The 27,528-nt window shown below is 39.4% G+C and overlaps 1 protein-coding gene across 2 annotated transcripts in view; it reads right to left on the reverse strand.

The window, feature by feature from the left end:
• The window catches only part of LOC104606928 (DNAJ heat shock N-terminal domain-containing protein), a 50,551-nt gene that overhangs the window by 14,363 nt on the left and 8,660 nt on the right, over positions 1–27,528 (reverse strand). For both annotated transcript variants that reach the window (XM_010272370.3, XM_010272371.3), the window contains exons 3-5: positions 13,993–14,052; positions 13,471–13,553; positions 13,168–13,327 (exon numbers count right to left, since the gene is read on the reverse strand). In XM_010272370.3, the coding sequence (XP_010270672.1) occupies positions 13,168–13,327; positions 13,471–13,553; positions 13,993–14,052 (303 nt within the window). The remainder of the gene's footprint in view (positions 1–13,167; positions 13,328–13,470; positions 13,554–13,992; positions 14,053–27,528) is intronic.

Raw genomic sequence — 27,528 nt, forward strand, 5'->3', positions numbered from 1 at the left:
AATAAGTTTCGATGGAAGTGCTTCAGGTTACCCCGGTACTGCTGGTATTGGAGGAATACTAAGGGATGAAAATTGGAACACTCGCTGGGTGTACAGTGGGCCGATAGGTATAGCTGACTCTACAAAGGCAGAAGTGATGGCTACACTTACAGGAATTCGATTAATCAAAAGACTAGCATTCAGCATCTATCCATAGAGAGAGACTCAGCAAACACCATAAAGTGGTTAGGAAGACAAGAGACTGGGCCACAGAGACTCAGTCATTTTCTGACAGAGGCAAGGGGTCTACTGGCAGATACAAACGTACACCTGTACTGGATTCCAAGGAATCTTAATGCTCTTGCAGATGGGTTAGCAAAATTAGGTTCTCTGTTAGAAGTGATGTACTGTGATAAGATCCCTTCTGTGTAATTTTCAGGGGTCGGATCCCTATTTGTTTGTCTTCTCTGTACACCCTCTTGTGTACTCTCTTTCTTAACGAATTCAGTTAACTTTTCTCAAAAAAAAAAAAAAAAGAATTCCAGCCTTAAGGTGAATTTTGACAAAAGGTGTATTGTGGGTGTTAATATGGAAGAAGGGGAGATGCTAGAGTATGCAAACATTTTGGGTTGTGAGGTGTTACATTGGCCACTGAGGTAATTAGGGATACTACGGAGAGATAATTCAAAAAAGAGTAACTTTTGAGATCCTGTAGTAGAAAGATTTGTCAAGAGACTGTTAAGAAAAGCTATCTGTCTTTAGGGGGAGGATCACACTGTTAAGAGCTACATTGGCTAATTTGCTTGTGTATTTTATGTCTATTTTTAAGATACCAGTGAGTGAGTAGAAAAATGGAAAAAAAAAATTAATAGGGGAACTATGGGAACCAGAGGAGGAGGACCATAGAGTTAGTTGGGAAATAGTGAGCAGAAGCAAGAAGTTTGGTGGGTTAGGTCTACGCAATTAACAAAAGGGAATGTGGCTTTGCTAGGAAAGTGGCTTTGGAGGCTACCTGTGGATAAGGACAAGCTTTGGGCTAAGATAGTGATTGGCATCCATGGGCTTGCAACTGACAGTTGGGATGCTAGAAGGCTGATTGGAGCTACTAGAGCCTCTCCTTAGAAGGCCATCCATGCTGTCCTCCCACCTTTCCAACCTTTTGTTAGGTATGACCTTTGTTTTTTTTTTTTTGATAAATAACTATCATTAAATTTCATTAGAAGCAAAGGATTACATCTGTTACAAGCATCTCAGTGTGAGGCGAGGTGCAGCCTCACTTTTTAACAAAAACATATAGCAGATTTACAAATGGGCCTAGTACATCTGATCCCTAGTTACCCCTTGCTTAGCTAGAGAATCAGCCAGTTCATTGGCCTCCCTTCCCACCCACTGTATAATTAAAATCATCTGTTGGGTGAGCCATTTGAATTTCTTCATTTCATTTCTGTAACACCAAATCACTAAATCTGGGTTCTTTAGCCAACCCACCACCACCTTGGAGTCCCCTTCTATCATCAATTTCTCCACTCCTAAATCTTTTGCAATCTGAGTGCCTTGTAGAGCTGCATATAGTTCTGCCTTTAAAGAGTCTCCATGTCCCATTGGTCCTGAAAAGATGGCTTTTAAATTTCCTTCCTTGTCTCTCACAGCCCCTCCCATGCCAGATGGACCAGGGTTGCCTTGGCTGCTCCCATTAAAGTTTAGTTTCAGCCAATCTTCAATGGGAGGATTCCAAACCGACCTTGCTTTAATTTTTTTATACTGCACTAAAGGCTATGAAGCTCCAATTCTTCCAGATATCATCAAAAGAGAAATATTTGAAGAGGTCCAATGTTTGCAACCAATGTATAACCCTGGTCATAACACACTCCATAATTTGTTGTTTACTTCTTTCCTTCTCTTGGAAGATTCTTGCATTTCTTTCTTCCCATAATGTCCAGATCACTGCTGCTCTAGTGCATCTCCACATTATTCTTCCCCTTCTCTTCGGCAATCCAAAGGTTGATGGATCAAATAGCATTTTAATCTCCGTTGGCATATTCCACCTACACCCAAACAAGGAGAAAAACCAATCCCAGATTTCTTTAGCAAATGAGCAAGAAATTAGTAGACGAAAGCAAGATTCACCGTTGGATTTACATAGAGAGCACCAATTTGGGGAAATACATAGAGAAGGTCTTTTCTTTTGCAATGAATCCAGAGTTTTAAATTTCCCAAGAGCCACTTCCCAACAAAAAGCCTTAATTTTAGGGGGAACCGGATGAACCCAAATTTATTTCGAAGAAAAGGACAAAGAGGAGGGGGACTGGCAAAGAGGTTTAAAAAAGGATGCACAAGAAAAAAGGCCTTTAGGACTTGGGCACCAAAGTCTTCTATCAGGATTAGTAGGCTCTAAGCAAACTTTATCAAGGAGAAGAAGTTCTGACAAATAATTAACCTCTTCATCCCTTAACCCCCTTCGAAACCCAAGATCCCAGTTAAGATTCAAAGGCAAAGAAGGAAGAACAAGAAAACTGGAGATCACCTCATTTCTGTACAAAGAGATAGAATACAAAGAGGGGAACAACTCCTTTAAAGGCCGATTACCAAACCAAATGTCTTCCCAAAAACGAATTAAATTCCCTAAGCAAACATCATACTTGATAAACCTGAGGAATTGAGGGAGGAGGCTATGGATCGCCTTCCAAGGTGCTGCCAAGGTAGCCCTTCGTGATACACCAGCATCCCAACCATTCTCTGATCTACCATGTATGCTAGCCACTATCTCAACCCACAAAATTTCCCTCTCTAAAGGCCATCTCCATAACCATTTCCCTAGGAGTGCTGTATTTTTCTTTCTTGCATTCCCAATACCTAATCCATCCTCTTCATTGTTTCTACACACCACCTCCCAACTTACTAAGTGATCTTGACTTCTACTGGCTCCCAAAGAAAGTCTCTCATGATTTTTTCCAGTTTCTTTTCCTCCCTCGGTGGGATCCTAAAAACAGAGAGGAAATAGATGGGTAGGTTAGCCAATGTAGATCTTATTAGAGCAATCCTACCTCCCAAAGAGAGATAATTTCTCTTCCAACCAGCCAACCTCTTTTTACTTCTTTCCACAACTAGGTCCCAAAAACTGCTTTCCTTCGGCTTTGCACCTAGGGGTAGTCCTAGATAGTTCAAAGGCCAAGGGGTGATATGACACTCTAAGCAATTTGCTATCAAGCTCAAGTCATTCTCCTCCATATTAACCCCTGCTATGCAACTCTTATTTAAGTTTATTTTCAAATTGGAAACTTTTTCAAACTTCTTAATCAGTTCTTTCAATCTCCTCACTCTCCTAATGTCTCCCCCTTCATAGAAATTTACGATATCATCTACAAACTGGAGATGAGCAATTGGAACATCATCTCTACCCACTCTCCACCCCCTAAACCCGCCTTCCCTATCTGCCTTAGAGAGGAGTCTACTAACGACATCCGCCACTAAAGCAAAAATGAAGGGAGAGAGAGGATCACCTTTCCTTAGCCCTCTGCTAGCTGGGAAAAAGTCTTTCACCACTCCATTAACAAGGATAGAGAAATGACAAGACTGTATACAACCAAACGTCCAACTACACCATCTTTCTCCAAACCCTCGATGTTGCATTACTTCTAGGAGAAATTTCCAATCCACCATATCATAGACCTTTTCTATGTTCAGTTTGCAAACAAATCCTTCCTTTAGAGACCTTTTCATTTCCTCTACACATTCATTAGCTATCAGGATTTGGTCGATTATTTGTCTTCCTTGCACAAAAGCTCCTTGAAACTGACTAACGAGGGAGGGGAGAATTACTTTGATCCTCAAAGATAGGACTTTTGCCATTATCTTGTAGACACTATTCACTAGACTAATGGATTAATGTCCTTTGGATGGCTAGCATCAAGATTTTTTTGGAATCAAGGCCAAGAAAGTTGCATTAACTCTGGGGCTAACAATATGTGTGTTGGAAAATTCTTTAAAGACTTCAAATAAATCATCTTTCAGCACTTCCCAACAATCCTGATAGAAAGCCATTGTGAAACCATTCGGTACAGGTGCTTTAGATCTATTCATGGAAAACACTGCCTTTCTTATTTCCTCTTCCTCAAAGTCCCTTTCCAACCACCTTGTTGTCTCCTCATCTAGTAAAGGCCACTCTAAATCCTTCTAAACTCAATCTTTCCTCCGAGGGTCTTCCATAAAATGATTTGAAATGATCCACAAAGATTCTGGCAATTTCATCCTAATTCGATATTTGTTCCCCATTCATTTCTAGCCAAGCCACAAAGTTTTTATGCCTTCTTCCACTGGCCATCACATGAAAATATTTTGGGTTCCCATCCCCTTCCTTTATCCATTTATGTCTTGACTTTTGTCTCTAGGATATTTCCCCTCTCTTCAGGACTTCCTCCAATTCATTCCTTAATTTCCATCTCAATTCCCTCTCTTCTTCCTGAAGGTTCCTTTCACTTTCTACCTTATCCAACTCTTCAATTTGAGAGATAAGAGTCAACTTCAGCTTCCTTTCTTCTAACCTCCCGAAATGATCTCTATTCCACTCTATTTTAGATCTCAATCTTTGCAATTTCTTATGGAATTTGATTCCCTCCCACCTTATCCCCCTTAGATCCTCCTTCTACCATTCTTCCACTCTTTGAATAAAATCTGGATGTGTCAACCACTTGTTTTCAAATTTAAAAGGAGTAGGACCATGTAGGAAGCATTCTATTCCTAATCTAATGGGGTGGTGGTCCAAAGTGACTCTGGGTAATGCTCTCGAAACCAAACCTTCCCAATGATTCTCACACCCTATGTTAAACAAAAATCTATCCAATTTTGAGCACATTGGGTTTTCCTGAAAGTTGGACCAGGTAAAGTTTGTTTGAAACAGAGGGATTTCCTTCAATTAACACAAATCTATAAATTCATTAAACTTCCTCATACTAGTGGTGATAGATTGATGGGGGTTAGAAGTTTCATTGGAAAATCTAATTACATTGAAATCACCTCCCAAACACCACGCACCTTCCCACAAGCCCCATGTTGCATACAGTTCCTCCCACTTATCACTCCTCTCTCTATAACTATTTGGTCCATAAACATTAGTTTACACCCAAGTGAATCCATCCTCCATTGTTTTGAACTTAACAGATATGGTATATTTGCCAATTAGTTCTTTTATTGATTCCACCATGGTTTTTAAAACCGAACTGGTCAGGGGTCCGGTTACCGGGTCGAACGGTCCAACCGTTCGAACCAAACACTCGGCTCGTTCTGGCAGAAAAATAAAAAATAAAAAAACGTCAAAACCATTCGAACAGTCAACCGCCTGGTTCAGCGGTTCGCTGACCAAAATCAACGGTTTTAGGGGGAAATCTAGTTTTTGGGGAAAACGGAACCGGTCAGGTGACTGGTTCCCGGTTTTTCTAGTCCGGTCTGGTTTTGAAAACCATTGATTCCACCACTTCATCCTACCATAAAATCGCTATACCCCTCAGCCCCCTAGGACGAAGCATCCACCCATCTAATGCCTCTCGATTCCACAAGCTTTTGATCAATCTTTTATCCAACTCTACTAGTTTGGTCTCTTAAAGCATCGTCACATCATGATCCTCTCTTTTTACTAAGTTTTTTATCACACTCCTTTTCCTTGCACTCCCCAAACCTCTTACATTCCAACTAATTATTTTCATTCTTTCACTTTTTAGATTGACCCTCTTTTATTCTTTCCTCCCTACTTAAATTTTTTCCTTCTATCTCCTCTCCCACTAAATTCAATATCACCCTCTACATTAGATATTAGTCTTTCTACATCTGTCTTTTTTCTTCTTCTTTTTTTCCTTTTTTCTTTATTCTTTCTACCATACATCTTCACCCTCTAATTCCCTTGTTTTTGTGTGTTTTCCTTTACAACTGAGTCTGCCTTATTTTGGACTCCCTCTTGACCTATTTCTTCCTTTTTTTAAGGTCCTCCAAGAATTTTCTAATCAAACCCCAAATCCTTTCTACTTCCTCCCTCGTCCCCCTCCTAACTTTTATCTCCCTCCCTTCCAACCTCCATTCTCCTTCCTCAGGATATCAGGTTGGGTAGCTGGTGTACCTGTTTCAGGCAAAGCACACACATTAGTAACCAAAACTGAATGGACACACTTACCAGGAGACACTAGTGGAGGAACGAAAGTACAGGAGTTTAGGGGTCCAGGTTTGGAGATCAAAGAATCGGGATTATCCCCTAAACTTAGTTTCTGTTGATCGGAATGGGAGAGTTAACATCTCCGTTTGCGTCATTAACCTTCTCTGTTGCCTCCATGCTAACCTTCAAGGTCTCCTCTTGTCTCATTTCCTGAGTTTCCTGTTCTTGCTGGGAGATTAGGGGTAAATTCTCTAAGTTTAGGGAGGAAGTAATCTGCTCAGCTTCAACTGTAAATACTGTGTGTCCGTGATCTTTTATTTCTTTTTCATCGATCGATTTCTCCAAAAAGTCTTCTAAAAATAGTTCTTCAGTGTTGAAGCTCTCTGCTTCATTCATATCAATCTTCACTGTTTGATCTATACTGCCCAAACTCGAGTATTCACTTGATTCTGAGTCACTACTATCTTCAAACTCTGAGTCTGAATTTTGCAATTTCTTCTTACCTTTGCCGCTGCACATATTAAACTTTGGGTTCCTCTTTTCTGGGGAAGCTGAAGCTTTCCCTTTGGTCTGTACCCACATCATTGAAGATAGCCGCCCCTGGTTTTTTCTTCGACATCCCACTATTTCTGATTTGGTCGAGGAAGAAGATGATGGACCGAAATTATCTTCCATCGTCAAGCTTGCCTTAGTGCTCATGTGTCCTTTAAAGATGTCATGTGTTTCGGCCTTTTTAAGCCCACTGGTTGGGCCCAAGGGACAAAACTAGCAACTAGGCCCAAGCATTAAAAGCCCAAGCCCGGTTTCCTTATTACCTCTCACGTGGTCATTTAAAATGGCACGTGATTGGCTTTTAGAATTTGACCCATCTGATTGAGTCCGGCTCAGGTCTGATGTCCCAGCCGACTGAGTCACCCCTGCTTTTGAATTTTGAACTTGAGGTTGCTTCCCATATCGAAGTCCACTGGTCACTGCTTCAGCATATGACCAGCCGTGTGTCTCGCCCCTCTCTACCCTTGGCTTATATATTTCTATCCCTGTTATTTCACTTTTTTCCTCCCCAGAGATTGCTTTTCTATTTCAGTGTAGCTTCTTTTCTCCTTTTCTTCACCCATTTGACCTTAGCCACGTAACCACTCTTCTTTTATCTTCTCATCTTCTTTCCTTCTTCCCTCCCTCCATAGCTCAGCTTCAATGGCTGTTACTAACCAGGCTGAATACAGTACTCCATCAACCAGCACCTTCACAGAGCAGGGGATGTCTTCCAAATTCACATTGCTCAGACATATTGCCGCAGAACGGAGGTCTTTAACAACAAAATCATCCAACCTTGCTTTACACAGAGTGGCTATAGAGGCAAAAACATCTGGACTCCAAAGATGGAACGACAACCCCAGGATTTGAACAATTACTTTGTCTTTCTCATGCAAATCCTTGGAGTTGGAGTGAGGGGACCATTTTGAAACAGTCACAGAGGCTGACTCCAACTGATAACACATGGCATGGAGTTCCAATTTCTCTCCTACTAACTCTAGAAGGGCTTTACATTTTTCAAAGGGGGTTAAAATTATAGTGCAGTTTAACTTCAACTTTTTCAACAATTCTTCAGCAATCTTCTTCCAATCTGCATTTCTGTTTCTTTTTTGGGCTTTTCCTTCTGCTTTCCCACTTCAAAGTCTCCAATAAACCCCTGTGTTTCTTCTACAAGTCCCACTCTTCTATCTTCTATAGTTTCCTCTTTAGCAGAGTAGTCCTTCAAGATTTTTGTGACCTCTTTCCAGCCAATCCAATTCTTTCCTTCAGGGAAGCATACCATCTGCTTTTTTCCTTCCCCAAAAAACTCCATAAGCACCACGTATCTTCCTTTAACATTCTCCCTTCTTTTTACTACATACCTCCTACCAGCAAAATCAAATGGTTCTTTGCATACAAGCTTCCTATGCACCTGAATAGCATCCTCCATGAAAGTCTGAAACCACCCCATAGCTTCTGCTCCTATCAGAAACACCATCGCCATGTTGACTTCCCTGATCTTTAATGCTTTTTCCCCTTCATCCTGAAACTTTCAAACAGAAAATGCTTTTCTTCAATCCTTAGAGGTAGGTCTTCTTCGAACCTCAGTCTTCTGAAATTTCCTTTCCTCCGTAACTCCAAGTTGTTTCAAGCGTGGAACATCAATTATCCATAACCTTCTGGCATGTTCCTGTTCCTCCAAGGCGAAGGTTTAGTGCCCTGTTAAAGTTCTTCAAATTTCTAATGCCCAGCCCTCTTGCCTTCCCTTCAAGATTTTTGTGACTTCTTTCCAGCCAATCCAATTCTTTCCTTCAGGGAAGCATACCATCTGCTTTTTTCCTTCCCCAAAAAACTCCATAAGCACCACGTATCTTCCTTTAACATTCTCCCTTCTTTTTACTACATACCTCCTACCAGCAAAATCAAATGGTTCTTTGCATACAAGCTTCCTATGCACCTGAATAGCATCCTCCATGAAAGTCTGAAACCACCCCATAGCTTCTGCTCCTATCAGAAACACCATCGCCATGTTGACTTCCCTGATCTTTAATGCTTTTTTCCCCTTCATCCTGAAACTTTCAAACAGAAAATGCTTTTCTTCAATCCTTAGAGGTAGGTCTTCTTCGAACCTCAGTCTTCTGAAATTTCCTTTCCTCCGTAACTCCAAGTTGTTTCAAGCGTGGAACATCAATTATCCATAACCTTCTGGCATGTTCCTGTTCCTCCAAGGCGAAGGTTTAGCGCCCTGTTAAAGTTCTTCAAATTTCTAATGCTCAGCCCTCTTGCCTTCATGGGTCCACAAACTCTTTCCCAATCAACTAGATGGAACTTTAGGTATGACCTTTGTTCTGGTAACCTTATAAAATTTTGGGAATTTTTGAAAGATAAGTTCCCCTTTCTTTTTGCCCTATCAAGATATAAAGATACTCGTGTTCTCTTTCTCGGTTCCTTGACCTTCAAGCTTAAGAAATGGTTTTGATTGGGATTTGGGTTTGAGGAGGGGTGTGAGGGATTCAGAAACTGATGATGTTTTGGACTTGCTTCATATCCTTAATGAGGAGTACTTGGATTGCTCGAAACCTGGCAGTCGTATTTGGTCCCTATCCTCCTATGGTGTCTTTTCCTATGCTTCTTTCTTTTAAGGCCCTTATTCAAACTTTTGACTCATTGGGGGCTACCATTTTTTGTGAAGGAGGTTGAGGGTAATCCTATCCCTCCAAGAGTTGTAGGCTTTTGTTCAGAAGTCTTCCTGGAAAGAACTAATACTTGCAATTTACTCCAAAAGAAAAGAACAATTTGGTGCTTATCCCCACACTAGTGTATTATGTGTAAGGCTAATGGAGAAACTTCCTTTCATTTATTAATCTCTTGGCTCCTGCACTTCTATAGTTTTTATTTGGGAGTGATTTTTTAAATTGTTTGGATGTAGGTGGTCTCCCTCAACTAATGTACAAAGCTTGTTTGCTTCTACTTTCATGAGGTGGCCAAAGAAAAGGGGACAAGTGTTATGGAGATGTGTAAGAGCAGCCGAGTGCTGGACTATATGGGAAGAAAGAAATGCAAGACTATTTTCAGAGAAGGAAAGAAGAGAAGTTGTCATTGAAACCATTATGGTGAGAGTTGTTCATTGGGTAAAATCTATGGAGATGTTTGCTGTCTTCTCGACAGGTGATATCATGAACAAATGGAAGTGGCTAGCTTTGATTGTCATAAATCCAATATATGCCCTACTTGGTCTCCTCCAACGATTGACTACACCAAGTTGAATTTTGATGGGAGTAGTGTAGGAAACCTGAATCCCTCTAGTATTGCAGAGATGTTTAGGAATAGTGAAGGCAGAACCATTGGACTATATTCAGGCCCAATTGGAGTAGGTGATTGATTCCTTAAGGCTATGTTTGGTTTGAAGGAAAAGGTAGGGAAAGGAAGGGAAAAGTAGGGAAACCTATACAAGGTCTGTAAAGGTTTCTCTACCTTTCCCTACTTTTTCCTTCAAACCAAACATACCTTAAGAGTTATGGCTGTCATGGTAGGATTGCAAAAGGCAAAGAAATTGAATGTATGAAAGCTGATTATAGAAGGTGATGCAAAGTCAATAGTGGAGTGGTTGCAGAAGAAAGAAGAGGGTTTCTGGATTTTCAACAATCAAAAAAAGAGATTCAAGTGGCTGACTCAAGATATGGACATGCAATTCAGTTGGGTTTAAAGGACAGCAAATGGTTTTTCTAATGTCTTAGCAAAACAAGGGGTGGGAAGGAATCAATTGTTTTGGGTTCAATTGTAATAGCAATTTTGTCTATGGAGAATTAAGAAAGCTTACCTCTACCAATCTTGTAATTATTTTCATAATTCTAAAGCAATTCTGTTATTGATCCAAAAAAAAAAACAAACAACAATAAGGCCTCCTAATATGAAGCAAGCGAAGGATATCCACTCTCTCATGGCCAACTTCCCAACAAAATGCACCTATTTTAGGAGGGATATTTTTTGAAGAATCAATAAAAAATTCATTAAAGAAAAAGATTACATTCTAACACCCTTGTGATTGTCTAGATGACACACCAAATACATTCTCAAAGATTTAAAGATGAAAAGGATTCTGCATTACAAGGCTATAAATCAAGACAATTCCAAAAATTTTCAAACAAATCGGCTTTGGAGACTTCAACAAATTGCTCATTCCTGCTGCTATCAAATATTCAATGCTCCACCCATTCTCCCTCCTTCCTTCTCTCATACCCCTCACAATCCAACTACAAAACCTCATCTTCCTCCCCCTCTCCATGTCTTCCCACCAACCCCAAGATCACTCCAGTCCCTCCTCTTCTCCCCCTTCCTCGTCCCATCCCTTGATTTTTTCTAAGTATTCTTCCTTTTTTCTTTTTCTCTTCTGTTTTCTTTTTTTTTTTCAAACTTCTCAAATGCTATTTTTGCGAAGCCTTCCCCTCCCCAAAAAACTAAACTGAGAGACTTTCCCATTTTGTACTAATTCCTTGACTTCTTGGTCCTTTCGAATCTGTTCTACTCTTTCTCTCTCTCTATTTCTGTCCCGAGTCTTTGAAACTTCTCCTTTTGTTTTTATTCTTCTGGTCTCTACTGTGTGCCTTGAGTTTACTGCCTGCATCAGCTTCTAAATCATTTGCAGCATTGCTTTTGATCGGACATTTCTGATCTAGAGTTTGCCTCGTGTCCTTTCCTTTTTGTAAATTCTCTTAAATCTGTCACATGGACCATTCCCAACCAATCCTTCCCTAAGACGATGAAAAACCTTCGTTACATGAACAAGCTGTCCATTACTGTAACCTCTAGTTTTCCACACGTCCTCTGCCTTTTGGTTCTCTGAATTAGTTTGTCCCGGGTTGGTTACGACTCTTCTCCTACCTAGCTCCATCCCCAGCTTTCCAATCAAAATCAAAGTCCACACTCTTTCTTTGTCCATCCCTTTAGCTTTTTCATCACTCGTTACCTTCCCCGTTATCTGCAACATCTCCCTATTAGGAGGGATATAGGTTGGCTCCAAACCTCTTTCACAGGAAAAGGCTGCAGAGATGAAAGAAAGAGGATTCAAAGTCCTAAAAAAAAGAAGCACAAGTGAAAGAGACCAAGGGATTTAGGTGTCCAAATACAACCATAAATCTTAACAGGGTCCAAGAATACTGGACCAAAGATTTGAAGTAAATAGTTTAAACTGGAAAGATCTGAATCTTGGACACCCCTTCTAAAACCCGAGTCCCAATCAAAACCTTTAGTTGAAGATGAGGGGACAACAAAGAAGGAAATAGACCCTTTAAGGGTGAATCCACCACCAAAACATGTTTCCAAAATCTAATGTTGTTACCAGAACAAGCATTGTACTTGATAAAATCATGCTTAATCTCCTTACAAGGAGAAGCCCTTGCTGTCCTATCAAATAAACCAATATCCTAACTGTTATCCGCCAACCCATGAACACTTACCACACTACTTTATGTCATAACATTTCCTTGCTAAAGGCAAACTCCATAACCATTTTTCTAACAAAGTAATGTTCTTACTTTCTATATTTCCTAATTCTTAACACTCCTTACACCACTTCCCATTTTACCAAATGATCCCTTCTGCCCTCACCAGGTTCCCACAAAAAGTCTCAAATTACCTTTTCAATCTTCTTAGCCATCAACTACGGGATCTTAAAAACAAACAAAAAGTAGATAAGGAGGTTAGCTAAGGTTGGCATGATCAAGGTTATCCTACAACCCAAGGAAATGTAAGTCCTCTTCCAAATAGCCTATCTCTCTGAGAATCCTTCTAAAATGGGGTTCCAAAAGTTATTTTCTTTAGAGCTGGCTCCAAGAGGAAGAACTCAATAATTCATTGAACAATAAGTGACAACGGAATCTTTTGCAAAGGAGGCAAGGTTCCTAACCTCCAACATTAATCCCCACTCGATAACTCTTATCTAGATTAAACCTTAAGTTTGGGATCTGCTAAAAAAATTTCACTGTCAATCTTAGATTTATAACCCATTCTCCACCATCCCAGTCTTTTTCAGTCATAGAAATCTAGGGTAAACTAGTGCCTCTTACGATTAGAGCTTTACATTGGGAAATTCTCCTTAAAAAAATCAACACTTGTTACAAATCTATAAAAACAGAAGACATGATTGGCATTTGTCTCCACATTGGTATGTTCTTTGTAATACAAGTGAGGAAACAACATGCCATTCACTAATCACATGTTCTTATGCTTCTAGTACTTGGAGATGGTTTCTCTTTTTATTTGGTTGTAGCCTCGTAGATGAAATCCTCCTATAGATGTAGCTAGCATTTTCATATCAGCATTTATTTCCATACCTAAAAGAAGGGGGAAGATCATGTCGAACCACACAATCACCATCTCCACTGATTTTAAGACTCGTTTCATTCCAGGAACATTTTCCCTTACTATGCCTTTAAAGAGAAACGATAGTAATATAATTAAAAACATCATGCATGTGTAAAAGGAATGAAGAAAAGTGTTTTGAAGAACCTAATAGAAAGAGGACAAAAAAAAAATACCCTCATTTTCTCCTGCAGCTTTTTGGCATCGAATTCTTCCCCTTCAGTGAATATGTCAAGTGAAGCCATTGATGCCATTGCAAGTTGGCCTATGTACTCCTCAAATAGCTCACTCCCAAAGAGCATAGCAAAGATTGCTGCTGGATCAATGATCCCTTCACTGGAAAATGAAATGTACAAATGGCATGATAAGATGAAATGTTAAACTAAAACTTAATTAAATGGAGTTCTAGTAATGTAACGGCAACATCAATTTATGTAGATTATTTTATAGAACAATATGCATGGAAACTGGAAACTTGCGTTGAAATTCCTGATTTCCCATGAGCATCATAAGCTTGCCGTTGTGCTGGATCACTTAATACTTGGTAAGCTTCACCCAAAACCTGAAAAACATCCACAAATGCTTAGTATTTTAACAGCCAATTATAAGAATAATACTCAATATTTCAATTTCTAGCAAGTCAACCAAGAAACAAAAGGACAGGCAAATCTACCACCTTACATATGACACGACTAAATTGTAAAGAGAAGTTGGTTCAAAACTTTTCCAACAAAAACTGCATTCCCTCTTTATTTTTTTCTGTTTTTTCTTTGGCAAGATGAGTAAAACCTCCTCAGTTAGTACACATTGTTGGCCCAATACATAGTCAATATTGTTCATATGCCAACTGTTCCTAGCATTCACCTCAATAGCATTTCCCTAATAAAGGGAAACTGTAGTAGGGAAAACAAAATTGTCTCAAAGAAATGTTATACAAATATTTAACAAAAGCATAATAGGGAGATGCAGAGACCCATAATATAATTAACTGCAAGACTAACCTGAAAATTTTGGGCTGCAAGAGGATCATTTGGATTTTTATCTGGATGGACTTGTCGTGCCTACAAGTAACACAGGAAGTGATGAATAAGATGACCATAAACTAATAAGCAGTCCAAGAAATGCATAAGAAAGAAACAAAAGAAAATGCATAAAACATAGCAAAAATGGGCATATGTGCCTTTTAGTTTAATTTCTTTTTACTACTAACTAGACATTTGCCGTCTATTAACAATAAGGTAGGCGCAAGTTGTCATCCATAAGGAATGAATAAATCTAAATAAATAAAAAAAGTGTGGGTTACATGCATGATTTAATCCAACACAGCAGAAATTCAACTATAAATTGCCAAGGTTTCCACACCATATAAAACATACCTTTCTCCAGCTGGGGTTGGGTTTTGGGTCACCCATAACAGACTCCAAATTCAAACAGGAAACTAACCAATAAGAACTTCAAATTGCTTCAAAACTAAGATAGACATACAGAAAAAATTACTGTTTGTGATTTGCTGGACCTTCAGGAAGGAGAAAAATCAGCACATGTATTCCTTTTATCAGTAAAATCAGCACATGTTTTAAAAACAAGAGATGCTCAACTAATTATATCCAAACTTTTCAGGTCACTATACTTCTGGGCTTCTATTTTGGTTGAGCTTAGAGGGTTTTACAATGTTGTGACTCCAATTTTAAATTGGACAGAATTATCTTTTGTTGGAAGATTTCGGTAATTATGTATTATATTATGTACTATTTTAGGTAGTTGAGAGATTTGTGAGCTGTACAAATATTTTTAGAAATCAGTTTTATTTTTTCCTTTATTTAGGGAGATCTGCTACCTAGTTTGTATCCTAGAGAGAGCTATAAATTTTGATGTATAGAAGCATAAAAAATCATCTCATTCTTATTATCTTTCTGCCTCTTCTTTATGGTATCAGAGCAGAAAAGACCTAGGGTTTGTTTCTGCGTTTCTGTCCCTAAAAAATGTCCGAAGTCACGTCTAGTTCTCAGCCTCCTCAGCCTTTTCAGCCTGAGCCCCAAATTGTCAGGAATCTGCCTGAAAATCACCCTATTCAGATCACTACAATCCGACTAAATGGTGACAACTTTCTCCGGTGGTCACAATCTGTTCGCATGAATATCAGAGGGAGAGGGAAAATTGGCTATATCACAGGAGACACGAAGAAGCCTGATGTGAAGGATCCAGCCTATTCTGTTTGGGATGCTGAAAATTCCATGGTGATGACATGGTTGGTTAACTCCATGACTGAAGAGATAGGGGCAAATTATCTCTGCTATTCTACAGCCAAGGAATTATGGGACAATGTCTCACAGATGTACTCTGATTTAGGGAATCAATCCCAAGTGTACGAGTTAACTCTACAACTCGGAGATATTCGCCAAGGTGAGAACTCTGTGACTTAAGTATTTTAATTATCTTAAGAGAATTTGGCAGGACCTGGACTTATTCAACGATTACGAGTGGAAGTCACCCGATGACTGCAATTATTACAAGAAGATGGTGAATGTTGGCCCAGTCTTCAAGTTTCTTGCAGGTTTAAACGTTGAATTCGATGAGGTTTGTGGCCGAATTATTGGAGGAAACCCTCTGCCCCCAATCGGTGAGGTATTTACAGAAGTACGTAGAGAAGAAAGCCAGAGACAAGTGATGCTTGGAAAGAAGGCTGCAAGTACAACCGGACCTGTGGAAGTGTCAGTCTTGATTATTTCCGAGGCCCAAGTTAGTCGAAGGTCATCCCAAAATCAACGGGTTGGAGACAAGAATAACTTGCGTTGTGATTACTGTGGGAAACCTCGCCATACCCGAGAGAATTGCTACAAACTGCACGGGAGACCATCCAATGGCAGGGTGAACAAACCCGGTGAACAGAATATACCTACAGCAAACGATGTTGAATCATCTCCATTCAGTAAAGAGCAAATAGATCACCTTCTTAAACTACTAAAATCCTATTCGTCACCTAATACTCCTATCGGGTCTATGGCACAAACAGGTGGCAATTCTTTGGCACTCTCAATTCTAGGAAAATCCGGTCCTTGGATCATAGATTCAGGGGCCTCCGATCATATGACAAGCTGCTCTAATTTATTTAGTTCCTATTATCCTTGTTCTGGTATTGAAAAAGTGAGAATAGCTGATGGTAGTATTTCATCTATTGCAGGCAAAGGAAACATTAAAATTTCAGAAAAAAATTACTCTGAAATCTGTTTTACATGTTCCAAAACTTGCCTACAATCTTCTTTCTGTCAGCAGATTGTCTAAAGATACTAACTGCTCCATTCTTTTTCTTCCTTCCACTTGTGCTACTTTGATGAAACCACTATTGGTAATAAAAAAGTTCATGGTTTAAGTAGTACGAGTTCAATCTCTGTCTGTGATCAAGTTATATTATGGCATAGAAGATTAGGGCATCCTAGTTTTCCATATCTCAAACATTTGTTTCCTAAATTGTTTAAAGGAATTGATTGGTCAAAACTTCATTGTGAGGCTTGTCATTTGGCTAAAGATCATCGTGTTTTATTTCCAATAAAACCTTATTTTGCTTCAAAACCATTTTATTTGTTACATAGTGATGTTTGGGGCCCATCTAAGGTTAACACACTTTCTGGAAAAAAGTGGTTTGTGACTTTTATTGATGACCATACAAGGGTATGTTGGGCTTACTTGTTGGAAAGGAAATCAGAGGTTGAACAAAGATCTAAAGAATTTTTCCTAATGATTGAAAATCAATTTCAAACCAAAATTGGTATTCTAAGATCAGATAATGGAACTGAATACTTTAACAAATACTTAGGAGCATTTCTGACCGAAAAAGGTATTATTCATCAATCAACTTGTCGTGACACACCACAACAGAATGGGATTGCTGAAAGAAAAAATAGGCACCTTCTTGAGGTAGCTAGAGCCATCATGTTTTCTATGAATGTACCTAAATATCTCTAGGGAAATGCTCTCCTAACTGCATGTTACCTAATAAATAGAATGCCATCTCGAGTTTTAAAATATGAAATTCCTTTACAGAATCTGAAAATTTGTTTTCCCACATCTCGAATAACCACGGATCTTCCTTTAAAAGTGTTTGGTTGTGTCTGTTATGTGTATATACCAAATGTTTTTCGATCAAAACTGGATCCAAAAGCTGAAAAATGTGTTTCTTGGTTATGCATCTAATAAAAAAGGGTACAAATGCTTTAATCTAGTTACAAAGAAATTTTTTGAGAGTATGAATGTACACTTTGTTGAGGACCAACCTTTCTTTCAAAAAAATTCTCTTCAGGGGGAGAACACAAGTAAGGAAGATAATTTTTGGGAAACTTTACCTATTCTAGAAGAATTTATACCTTTGATTAATTCTGATAAGCAAGTTTCGGAAACAATTGTTGAAAGAATGGAACCTAGTGATAGTACTCTTAATCTAAATTTGCCAGATACTACGTTATCAGAGACAGGGGGAGAAGTACTTCAAACGGATCACAATCCTCATCCTGAGCTTCAGTTTTATACCAAGAAGAGGTTTCACAAAAGTACTACTGTTCCAGAGTAATCCTTCTTTTACTCCTATTCCGTCTTTGCCTAATCTGTCCTCTTTAGATCTTGACATTCCAATTGCATTAAGAAAAGGTACCCGAACTTGCACAAAACATCCTATTGCAAAATACTTGTCATATGAGAAATTATCACATACTCATAAAGCATTTGTGTCTAGGATTTCTAATCTGTATGTGCCAAGAACTGTTCAGCAAGCATTAGATGATCCGAAGTGGAGGTTAGCTGTGATGGAAGAGATGAATGCTCTTAGGAAAAGTAACACGTGGAGTATTACTGATCTACCCCATGACAAGAAGACAGTTAGGTGCAAATGGGTGTTTACAGTGAAGTGCAAGGCTGACGGAAGTGTGGAGAGATATAAAGCAAGACTCGTAGCAAAAGGATTTACCCAAACTCATGGTATAGACTACCAAGAGACTTTTGCTCCCGTTGCTAAAATTAACTCTATCAGAATACTTCTTTCTCTTGCAGTTAATTTTAACTAGCCACTTTGTCAGTTCGATGTCAAGAATGCCTTATTGAATGGAGACCTAAAGAAAGAAGTATATATGGACCTACCACCAAGATTTGAAGAAAGTCTTGGAAGAGGCAAAGTTTGCAGGTTAAAAAAATCCCTATATGGGCTAAAGCAATCACCAAGAGCTTGGTTTGAACGATTTGGGGATGTAGTAAGGGCGGCACAGCTTCTCACAAAGTCAAGCTGATCATACTTTATTTTTCATGCACTCCACCAAAGGTAAAATAGCTATTTTGATAGTGTATGTAGACGATATTATCATGACTGGAGATGATTTATTTGAAATCAACAAGTTGAAGAATAAGCTTGAGGCTGAATTTGACATTAAAGACCTGGGAAAACTTAAATATTTTCTCGGAATGGAGTTTGCAAGGTCCAAGGAGGGAATCTTTATCAACCAACGCAAATACATTCTTGATTTGCTCAAGGAGACAGGGATGAGAGGTTGTAAAGCTGCAGAAACTCCAATGGACCCAAATATGAAGTTAAAAGCAACAACAGCAAATGAGGTGGTTGATCGAGAACGTTATCAAAGATTAGTTGGAAGACTAATCTATTTGTCGCACACAAGACCTGACATAGCCTTTGCAGTAAGTGTAGTAAGTCAGTTTATGCATTCACCTGGACCTACTCACTTTGAAGCTGTTTTCAGGATTTTGAGATACCTGAAAGGAACTCAAGGGAAAGGACTCTTGTTCAAAAATAGGGGTCATCTCCAAGTCGAAGCCTACACAGATGCAGATTGGGCAGGTAATATAAATGATAGAAGATCTACTTCAGGTTACTGCACTTTGGTAGGAGGGAATTTGGTCACCTGGAGGAGCATAAAACAGAGTGTTGTAGCAAGGAGTAGTGCAGAGGCAGAATTCCGCTCTGTTGCACGTGGCTTTGTGAAGTGTTATGGATCAAAAGGCTCCTAGAAGAGTTGAAGGTTCCTAAACCAATACCTATTAAAGTCTATTGTGATAACAAGGCAGCTATTTCCATAGCTCATAATCCAGTTCTACATGACAGAACAAAGCATGTAGAAGTGGATAAACATTTCATCAAGGAGAAGATAGACAGTGGTGTGATATGCATGTCCTACATACCCACCATGAGCCAAGTAGCAGACATTCTCACCAAAGGGCTTCCTAGGGCGCAGTATGAGAACTTAGTTAGCAAGCTTGCCATGAGTGATATATTCATGCCAGTTTGAGGGGGAGTGTTGGAAGATTTCGGTAATTATGTATTATATTATGTGCTATTTTAGGTAGTTGAGAGATTTGTGAGTTGTACAAATATTTTTAGAAATCAGTTTTATTTTTTCCTTTATTTAGGGAGATTTGTTACCTAGTTTGTATCCTAAGGAGAGTTATAAATTTTGATGTACAGAAGCATAAAAAATCATCCCATTCTTATTATCTTTCTGTCTCTTCTTTATCTTTATTACTCCTCAATGCAAGGTTTTTTTGTATAGATTGAGCACAAAAATTCAGATATGCTTTTACTCTTTAACTTTAGTCCCTTTTACAGATGTGATCGTTTCAAGTGAACTTGAGGAGGGTAGGAAAGATGCAAGAGAGGATGAAGGTGTTGAAGGCGAGCTTAGTAGGGAGACTTGTTGGTTGGAAGTTAGAAGTGGAGAAGGTAGAAACGTGGACAACACTTGAATGGGGAAAAGAGAGTTTTGGGAGTCAGAGAGGATTCTGGACTTAGAGTCAATGAAAGAAAGGGAAATTGATCTTCGGCTCAGTTAATGGTACCCAGTGGCAGGTGCACTAACAGGATAGAGAAAAAGAAGGGCACTGTGGATTGATGTAGTAGGAATCCCGTTGTGCCCCTGGAGTATCCTTACCTTCAAGAAGAAGAAGGGCACGGTGGTCATTGCAGGAAAGAGTGAAGGACAGGGGACAAATGAAGGGAGAGGAAGTGGGGAAGAGGACAAATGAAGAGCCGAATAGATGAGAGGAGGAAGGCAAAGAAGTTCGGGGTATAAAGGATGACAAGCGGTCGATTAAATTAAGTGGAGTCCACAATAAGGATGGTTGGCCAACATGTGTCAACAAGGAAAACAGGCCAAAGGATGGGGTAAGAAGTTGGATGGGGTGTTTTTGGATACCTCCCAAGCTGATAAAAGAATTTGGACTCCCACTCCTCATGGTTTGTTTACTTGCTCATCTTTCTTCAATTCCTTAACCCAACCGGCAATTAGTGGGGGTCTATCTTTTCCTATTAAAGAGGTATGAAGCAAACCTATTCCTGTTAAACAAAGTCCGAAAGAGGTAAGAATTTGGATGGGGTGTTTTTTGGATACCTCCCAAGCTGATAAAAGAATTTGGACTCCCACTCCTCATGGTTTGTTTACTTGCTCATCTTTCTTCAATTCCTAAACCCAACCGGAAATTAGTGGGGGTTTATCTTTTCCTATTAAAGAGGTATGAAGCAAACCTATTCCTCTAAGGATTGGATGTTTTTGCTGGGAAGCATACTTGGAAAGAATCAATACCTGTGACTTGCTCCAAAGAAAAAGACACAAGAGTTGTTTGTCTCCCTATTGGTGCCTTCTTTGTAAGGTTGATGGTGAGAGTTGCTATCATTTATTGATCTCCTGCTCCTTTATTAAAGGTTTATGGATATGGTGTTCTTCTTTATTTGGTTGCAGGTGGGCCCCACCACAAGATGTGAAAAAGCTTGTTTGCTCCGTCCTTCCTCAGATTGCCAAATAAAAGATGAAGAATAATGTGGCGTTGCGTGAGGGCTGCTATTATATGGACCATCTGGGAAGAAAGAAATTTTTTACTATTCTCAGGGAAGGAGAGAAACAAGGAATCTATTCAGGAGGTGATTTGTTTCAAGGTAATGCATTGGCTCAAATCTTTGGAACTATTCAACAATGTATCAATAGATGATTTGTCCGAAAATTAGAGAGAAGTTGCTTTCTCAGCCCCGATTAAGGAGGTAACAGTCCCAGTTTGGTCCCCCCCCCCTCCAAGTGGCTTTCGCAAATTGAACTTTGATGGGAGCAGTTTTGGCAACCCAGGGCCCTCAGGTATTGGAGGTGTGTAATGAGAAAGGGATAATAATCACCCTGTTCTCAAGCCCTATTGAAGCTGGTGGTTCTCTTAGAGTTGAGATTTTGGCAGCTTTAGAAGGTGTGCAGAGAGTTAAGGACCTAAATACAAGGAAGTTGATTAGTGAAGGAGACTCCAAGCTGGTGGTGGAATGGCTGAAGGGAGACAACAATGGGTTGTGGGTGTACACTAATGAAAAGAAAAAATTCAAGTGACTGACGGAAGACATCGAAGTTATAGTTAATTGGGTTAAGAGATGTGCAAACTCCCTTACCGATGGGTTAGCAAAACAAGGGGTTAACAGGGGTGAGGTACTTTGTTTTGGGCTCACCTGTAATTTTTCTGTTTTCTTTCTCTTGTTCGGAGGAGATAACAGAGGTTATCTCATCCATTTGTACCTTTTTCTCTATTTAATGAATTATTCTGTTGTTGATAAAAAAAAAAAAAAAAACTAAGAAGAGTATCAAGGATAGTCTGAGATATTGGCTGCAGTACAGGGAATTCAGATTGCTAATCAACTAGGAGTGGAGAACCTATTGATTGAAGGGGATTCTAAGGTGATTGTGGGCTGGCTGTCAAATCCAGACTCAGTTGTTTGGAGTTATAGGGATCTCATAAAAAAAGTTAAATGTTTAACAAGGCACATAACATGTAGATATCAGTGGGTGGGTAGAGAGGCAAATGCCTTGGCTGATCATCTTGCTAAACAGGGGCCTACTAGGGACCATTTTTTTCTGGGCAGCATTGTAATTTTTTTTTCTGATCTCTTGCAACGGTTAGGGGAGGCTGCATCTCGTGCCTCTCTAAGGGATTCTTGTAAAAGCTTATTCCTCTTGTTTAATGAAATCATTTTCAATTATAAAAAAAAAGAATATCAAGGATAGCGACCCAAATCTGGGAAAAACAAAACTAAAAGACAAAGTAGGAAGGGAGCAGGAGAAATGCTAATGCTACAGTGGAGCAATTGGCTCAAATACAACAAGAAATAGGATGAATTGCTAATGCTACAGAGATTCAAACGACAGAGAGGGAACTGGAGCAGTGGAGAAATCAAGAGAGATAACTATGCGAAAAGGAGATCAATGCTGATTCCTGTAATGAAAAGGTAAGATCTGTTGTCCCACTCACATCTGATACTGTGGCAAAGTTGAGAAAAAAGAATAGGAGAGGAGGAAAGGTAGGAGATGAAGAAAAGGGGGGGGGGGGGAGGAGAGAAGAAGGGAGTGAGGCAATGGAGGAGGTAACAGAGGATGGGATAGCTATGGAAGTGAGGGAGAAGGGAATATCAAATGCTGATAAAAAAACAAGGGAATATTGAAGTAAGTCAAAATGGGAAGTGGCAATTGATATATCGGTGGAAAGGGAGGTAGTGGTAGGAAGGTCCCTCTATCTGTTCTTTTGAAGAGGGGAAGGATTTGCTAGGATAGCTTTTGAACAATTTAAAAAAAAAAAAACAAAAGAAAAGAAAAGAGAAAAAAAAAGGAAAGAGTTGAGAAGGACAAGGGTTGCGACGAAGAAGGGAGAGAAGAGGATGATTTAGAAGATGAAGAGTGAGGGATTGAAGCTCAAGGATTCTACAGGAGTTGAGGGTAGGAGATTAGAATAAAGCTGCTGAGTGGAATGTAAGGGGATTGAGGGAAGGAAGAAGAAGGGCATTGATAAGAAACTTAATAAGAAAACACAAACTCAAGGCAGTGCTGTTATAGGAAACAAAACTGGAAAATTTTGACTTAAGAATGAAAAATGAAATCTCGGGAGAGAAGAGTGGAGAGTGGGTAGAACCAAACGCAGGCTTCAGCAGCCCGCGAACTTCTGTCAGAGGTGATTAGTCTCCTTACGTGGTGGCAGGGTCGTCACGAGCAGTAAGCGTCGGGGTTTTCAGGTGGTTTGGTCATCTTGTGGGATCAAGAGTCTTAAGGAAGTTAGGGGAGGGGGTTGGTGCATTATATGTCAGTGTGTTTGCAAGAAGCAAATGGAGACTGGAGTTGGGGTCTAACAAATGTGTATGGTTAGAATGAATAAGGGAAAAGAGTGGGGTTTGGGGAGGAGTTGGAAAGGTTGAAACAAAGGTGGGAGGGCCAGGGTGTTTGGAAGAAGATTTCAATATTAAAATGAAAGGGGAAAGGGAAAGGAGAATAAGTGTGGGAATGAGGAGGTTTGAGGAGTTTATTAGTGGATGTGAGCTAATAGACCCCTTTAAGTGGTGGAAGATTTGCATAGTAAAATAGACGGTGTCCAGCAATACTTAGAAAACTTGATGGATTCTTGTATTCTGGGGATTGGGTGGCTCATGCAGGGAAATGGTGCAAAAGTCTTTTTCATTGTGCATGTCAGATCATAAACCAAATTTACTAAAAAAATGGGTGCTATTTCAAGGCTCAAACCATTCATGTTTGAAAATGTTGGACTACATCAACCAAACTTAGGGTTTGGGGGTTGGGTCGAGGAGAAAAAAAGAGGTACACAAATGAAAAGTTCAGCTAGGTTTAGGGTAGTAAGAAAGCTGCAGATTATTAAAGAGGAGTTGCAGGGGATGAGGGTGGAGGTAAGTGAGGAAAATGTAAATAAGGAGGTGTTGGAGAAGCTAGCAAGGTTGAAGAGGTTGGAAGAAGGAAACTTTTTGAGAGAGGTTCAGTTGGAAAAAGAGGGCTTGGAGAGTGAGCTAGAGAGGATAATCATGAGAGAGGAAGTGAGATGGAGGCAAAAATCAAGAGAGATTTGGTTGAAAGAGGGTAAAACACAGCAGTCTTTTATGTGTTTGCACGTGGAAGCAAGGTTCAAAATATTGATACAGGCAGATACGCCCGTTGCTTGCTTTTATTTATTTATTTTTTTTAGTTTTTTTTAAACTGGTTCAGAGGGGTCGATTTAAGGCCTGCCTACCCCCTAAACAAGGTCACACCCAAAAACACCTCCTGTAAGGTGTATCAGGAAGCCACCGATACGATATGTATCAGCTGATACGTATCGAAATTTTGAACAAAGAAGGAGAAACCTCATTACAAGAATTCAGGTGGGAGAAGAGGTGCTTGATTCTTGGGGTGAAATTCAAGAGAATGTGGTGGATTTTTACAATAAGCTTTATTCAGGAAGGACTTGGTGTTTGGTCACACTGGGAGGTATTGAACCTAGGAAGATGAGTGAAGATTCAGCAAGATGGTTAGAGAAAGAGAAGGATATGTTGCTTATCAAAAAAAAAAACAATGGATGGAGAAGGAGATAGAGGCAGTCGAAGTTAACAAAGGCCTGAAGAGGACTGATGGTGATAAGCACCGGGGCCTGACAGTGTCAATTTTAATTTTATTTAACACTGTTGGAGCTTTTTGGAGGCAGACTTTATGCAGATGGTTAAGGAATTCAGTGAAACCAGAAAGTTGGAAAGAAGAGCAAATGAAACTTTTATATCTCTGATTCAGAAAAAGAGTGGGACATTGAAGCATTGAATATAAAAGACTTCAGACCAATTAGTTTGATAGCCCTTACAAGCTATTAGGTATTATCGTGAAGGCAAGAAGGCTGAAGAGAGTAATCCATGAGGTGGGGGGGACTCAGATGGCGTTTGTGGAAGACAAATTCTGGATGGGGTTATGGTGGCTAGTGAATTATTGATCAAAAAAATATATTGTGGCTAGTGAATGCATTGATTCGAGGTTAAGAAGTGGGAGACCAGGGCTAGTGAGCAAAATAGACATGGAAAAAGCTTATGCCCATGTGAGTGGAGTTTTTTTGGAGGAGGTGCGAAGGTTGATGGGGTTAGAGGACAAGTGGAGGAGCTGATGTATGGGTGCATTTCATTAGTCTCTTTCTCAATACTCCTAATTGAGTTATGATGGAGTTTTCAAGCTTGTAGAGGGTTGAGGCAAGGGGATACAATCTCCCCTTTGCTGTTTGTATTGATTATGGAGGTGTTGAACCTGCTTATGAATAGGAGCATTTGTTGGGCTGGGTTGAAGGATTTAAGGTAGGGTCAGATGGCCATGAATCTCCCACTTACAATATGTCGATGACACATTTCCTTGGATGCTTCGGTGGAACAGGTGCTGAACTTGAGAGCAATATTGGCTACATTCAGATGTTTTTTATCAGCAACAGAAAAGATTTCAATAATTAGAAGAAAAATAGATACAACAAGAAGTTGTAAAATCCAGCTTTAGAAAGCTGACCCAACCCAAATTACAATTTTGCCCAAAACAGCTGTGTTCTTTGAACCCCTTGCTTAGCTAAAACTATCCGCCAAACTATTGGCAGTTCTCATCACCCATCTCACTTGGATTGACATATCCTTTGAGAGCCATTTAAATTTTCTGAGATCGTTTCTCATCTGCCAGGTCACCCCTTCACCCTTTTGTCTCCAGTTTATCACTGTTTTCGAGTCTCCCTCAATAACCAACCTGTTAATACCCAGTTCTTTTGCTTTTTCCAACCTAAATACTGTATCCATGAATTTGATCTCACCACATCACTCTGTCCTGCTGGACCGGAGTAGAGAGCAATGATATTTTCATCTTCATTTCTAATAACCCCTCCTATGCCCGAGGGGCCTGGATTCCCACACAACTCCCATCAAAGTTAAGCTTCTTCCAACCGTCTATTGGGGGAGACCAATTCTCAATAAACTTCTGTCTTATTGAAGAGGAGGTTATTGTTTCAATCAATGCTTCCTTGCTTTTTTCTCTTTCTTCAAATATTCTTGCATTTCTTTCCTCCCAAACAGTCCACAATACTGCTGCTCTAGCATAACACCTCCACATGTTTTTACCCCTCCTTTTAGTGCAACTAATGCCAATAGGGCTAAATAATCCATCCAATCTGTTCGGAGAAGACCACCTGCAACCAAAGAAGGAAGCAAACCAATCCCAAATAAAGCTAATAAAAGGGCAAGAGATTAGAAGATGAGAAGCAATCTCACCATTCAGCTTACATAGGACACACCAGTTAGGAGACAAACACCTGTTTGGACTTTTCCTTTGAAGTAGGTCACAGGTATTAATACATCCATGAAACACTTCCCAACAGAAAGCACTGACTTTAGGGGAAAGGGGAGCAGAGGTGTCAATTGGACTGGATTTGGTCCAACCCAATCCAGTCCAATGTGAGTCCACTTACAAATGGACTGGACCTAATCCAGTCCAAATCCAATACAAATCAAATCCAATCCAATCCATTAAAATGTAAATGGACTGGATTGGATCCAATCCAAACCGAATGAAATGTCAAAAGTTATATAAAAAAACATAACATATAAAAAATTATAAAAATATATTAGAATGAAGAAAATCTAAAAATTACAAAAATATATCGTTTTGTCATTGAAAAAGCACTTTTGTAAAAGTGCTTTCATAAAAGTACTTTGGTAAAAGTGCTTTTGTAAAAGTGCTTTCGTAAAAGTTCTTTCATAAAAGTTCTTTCATAAGTGCTTTTGTAAAAGTGTTTTTATAAAAGTACTTTCATAAAAGTGCTTTTATAAAAGTACTTCCATAAAAGTGCTTTTGTAAAAGTACTTTTATAGTACTTCCGTAAAAGTGCTTTTATAAAAGTACTTCCACAAAAGTTCTTTTGTAAAAGTGCTTTCATGTAAAAGTACTTTTATAAAAGTGCTTTCGTAAAAGTACTTTTGTGAAAGTGCTTTTATAAAACTGCTTTCATAAAAGTACTTTTGTAGAAGTGCTTTCATAAAAGTATTTTTGTAAACATGCTTTCATAAAAGTACTTTTCATAAACTTACTTTTATAAAAGTGCTTTTGTAAAAGTGCTTTCATAAAAATGCTTCCGTAAAAGTACTTTTTTATAAGTATTCCGTAAAAGTACTTTTATAACAGTGATTTTATGCTGGCTTCAGTTTTTATTGGTTTCAAATTGGAGAAGGGTTTGACAATTTGGCCTTGTGATCGGATTATTGGAAATTTGGTTTAGGTCCAATTCAGACCAATAAGAATATGGACCACTTGGATTGGCCCAATCCAATAATTATAACGGACCGTCTAAATCCAATTTGATAAGGTTTGGATCGGATTGGATCCAATCCAAAACCGGTTGATTGACACCCCTAAATGGGAGAACACCAAATTTCCTTGACTGGGAAAGAAGGAAAAAAGGAGGTGGCTAACAAAGAGTGTAAGAAGGTTTTACAAGAAAACACCCCATCAAAATTAGGGATCCAAACCCCCTTCTTCCAAGAAAACTGAATTCAGCAGATTCAATAAATCAGACACACTGGGAAGCTCAGACTCTCTAAGGTTCCGTTTGGTTTGTGGGATGGGGACGAGAAAAAGGGAATATTCCAAAAATATTCCCTTTTCTCATATTTGTTTTGAGGGAAAGAGGGGAATGGGATGAGAAAAAAGTGGGATGCGAGACCCCAAAATCGTGGATTCGGGATCGCACCAAAACAATGCGAC

This window comes from Nelumbo nucifera, chromosome 6 (assembly GCF_055504915.1).
Source record: "Nelumbo nucifera cultivar China Antique chromosome 6, China Antique-T2T, whole genome shotgun sequence".
In the NCBI taxonomy this organism is placed as follows: domain Eukaryota; kingdom Viridiplantae; phylum Streptophyta; class Magnoliopsida; order Proteales; family Nelumbonaceae; genus Nelumbo; species Nelumbo nucifera.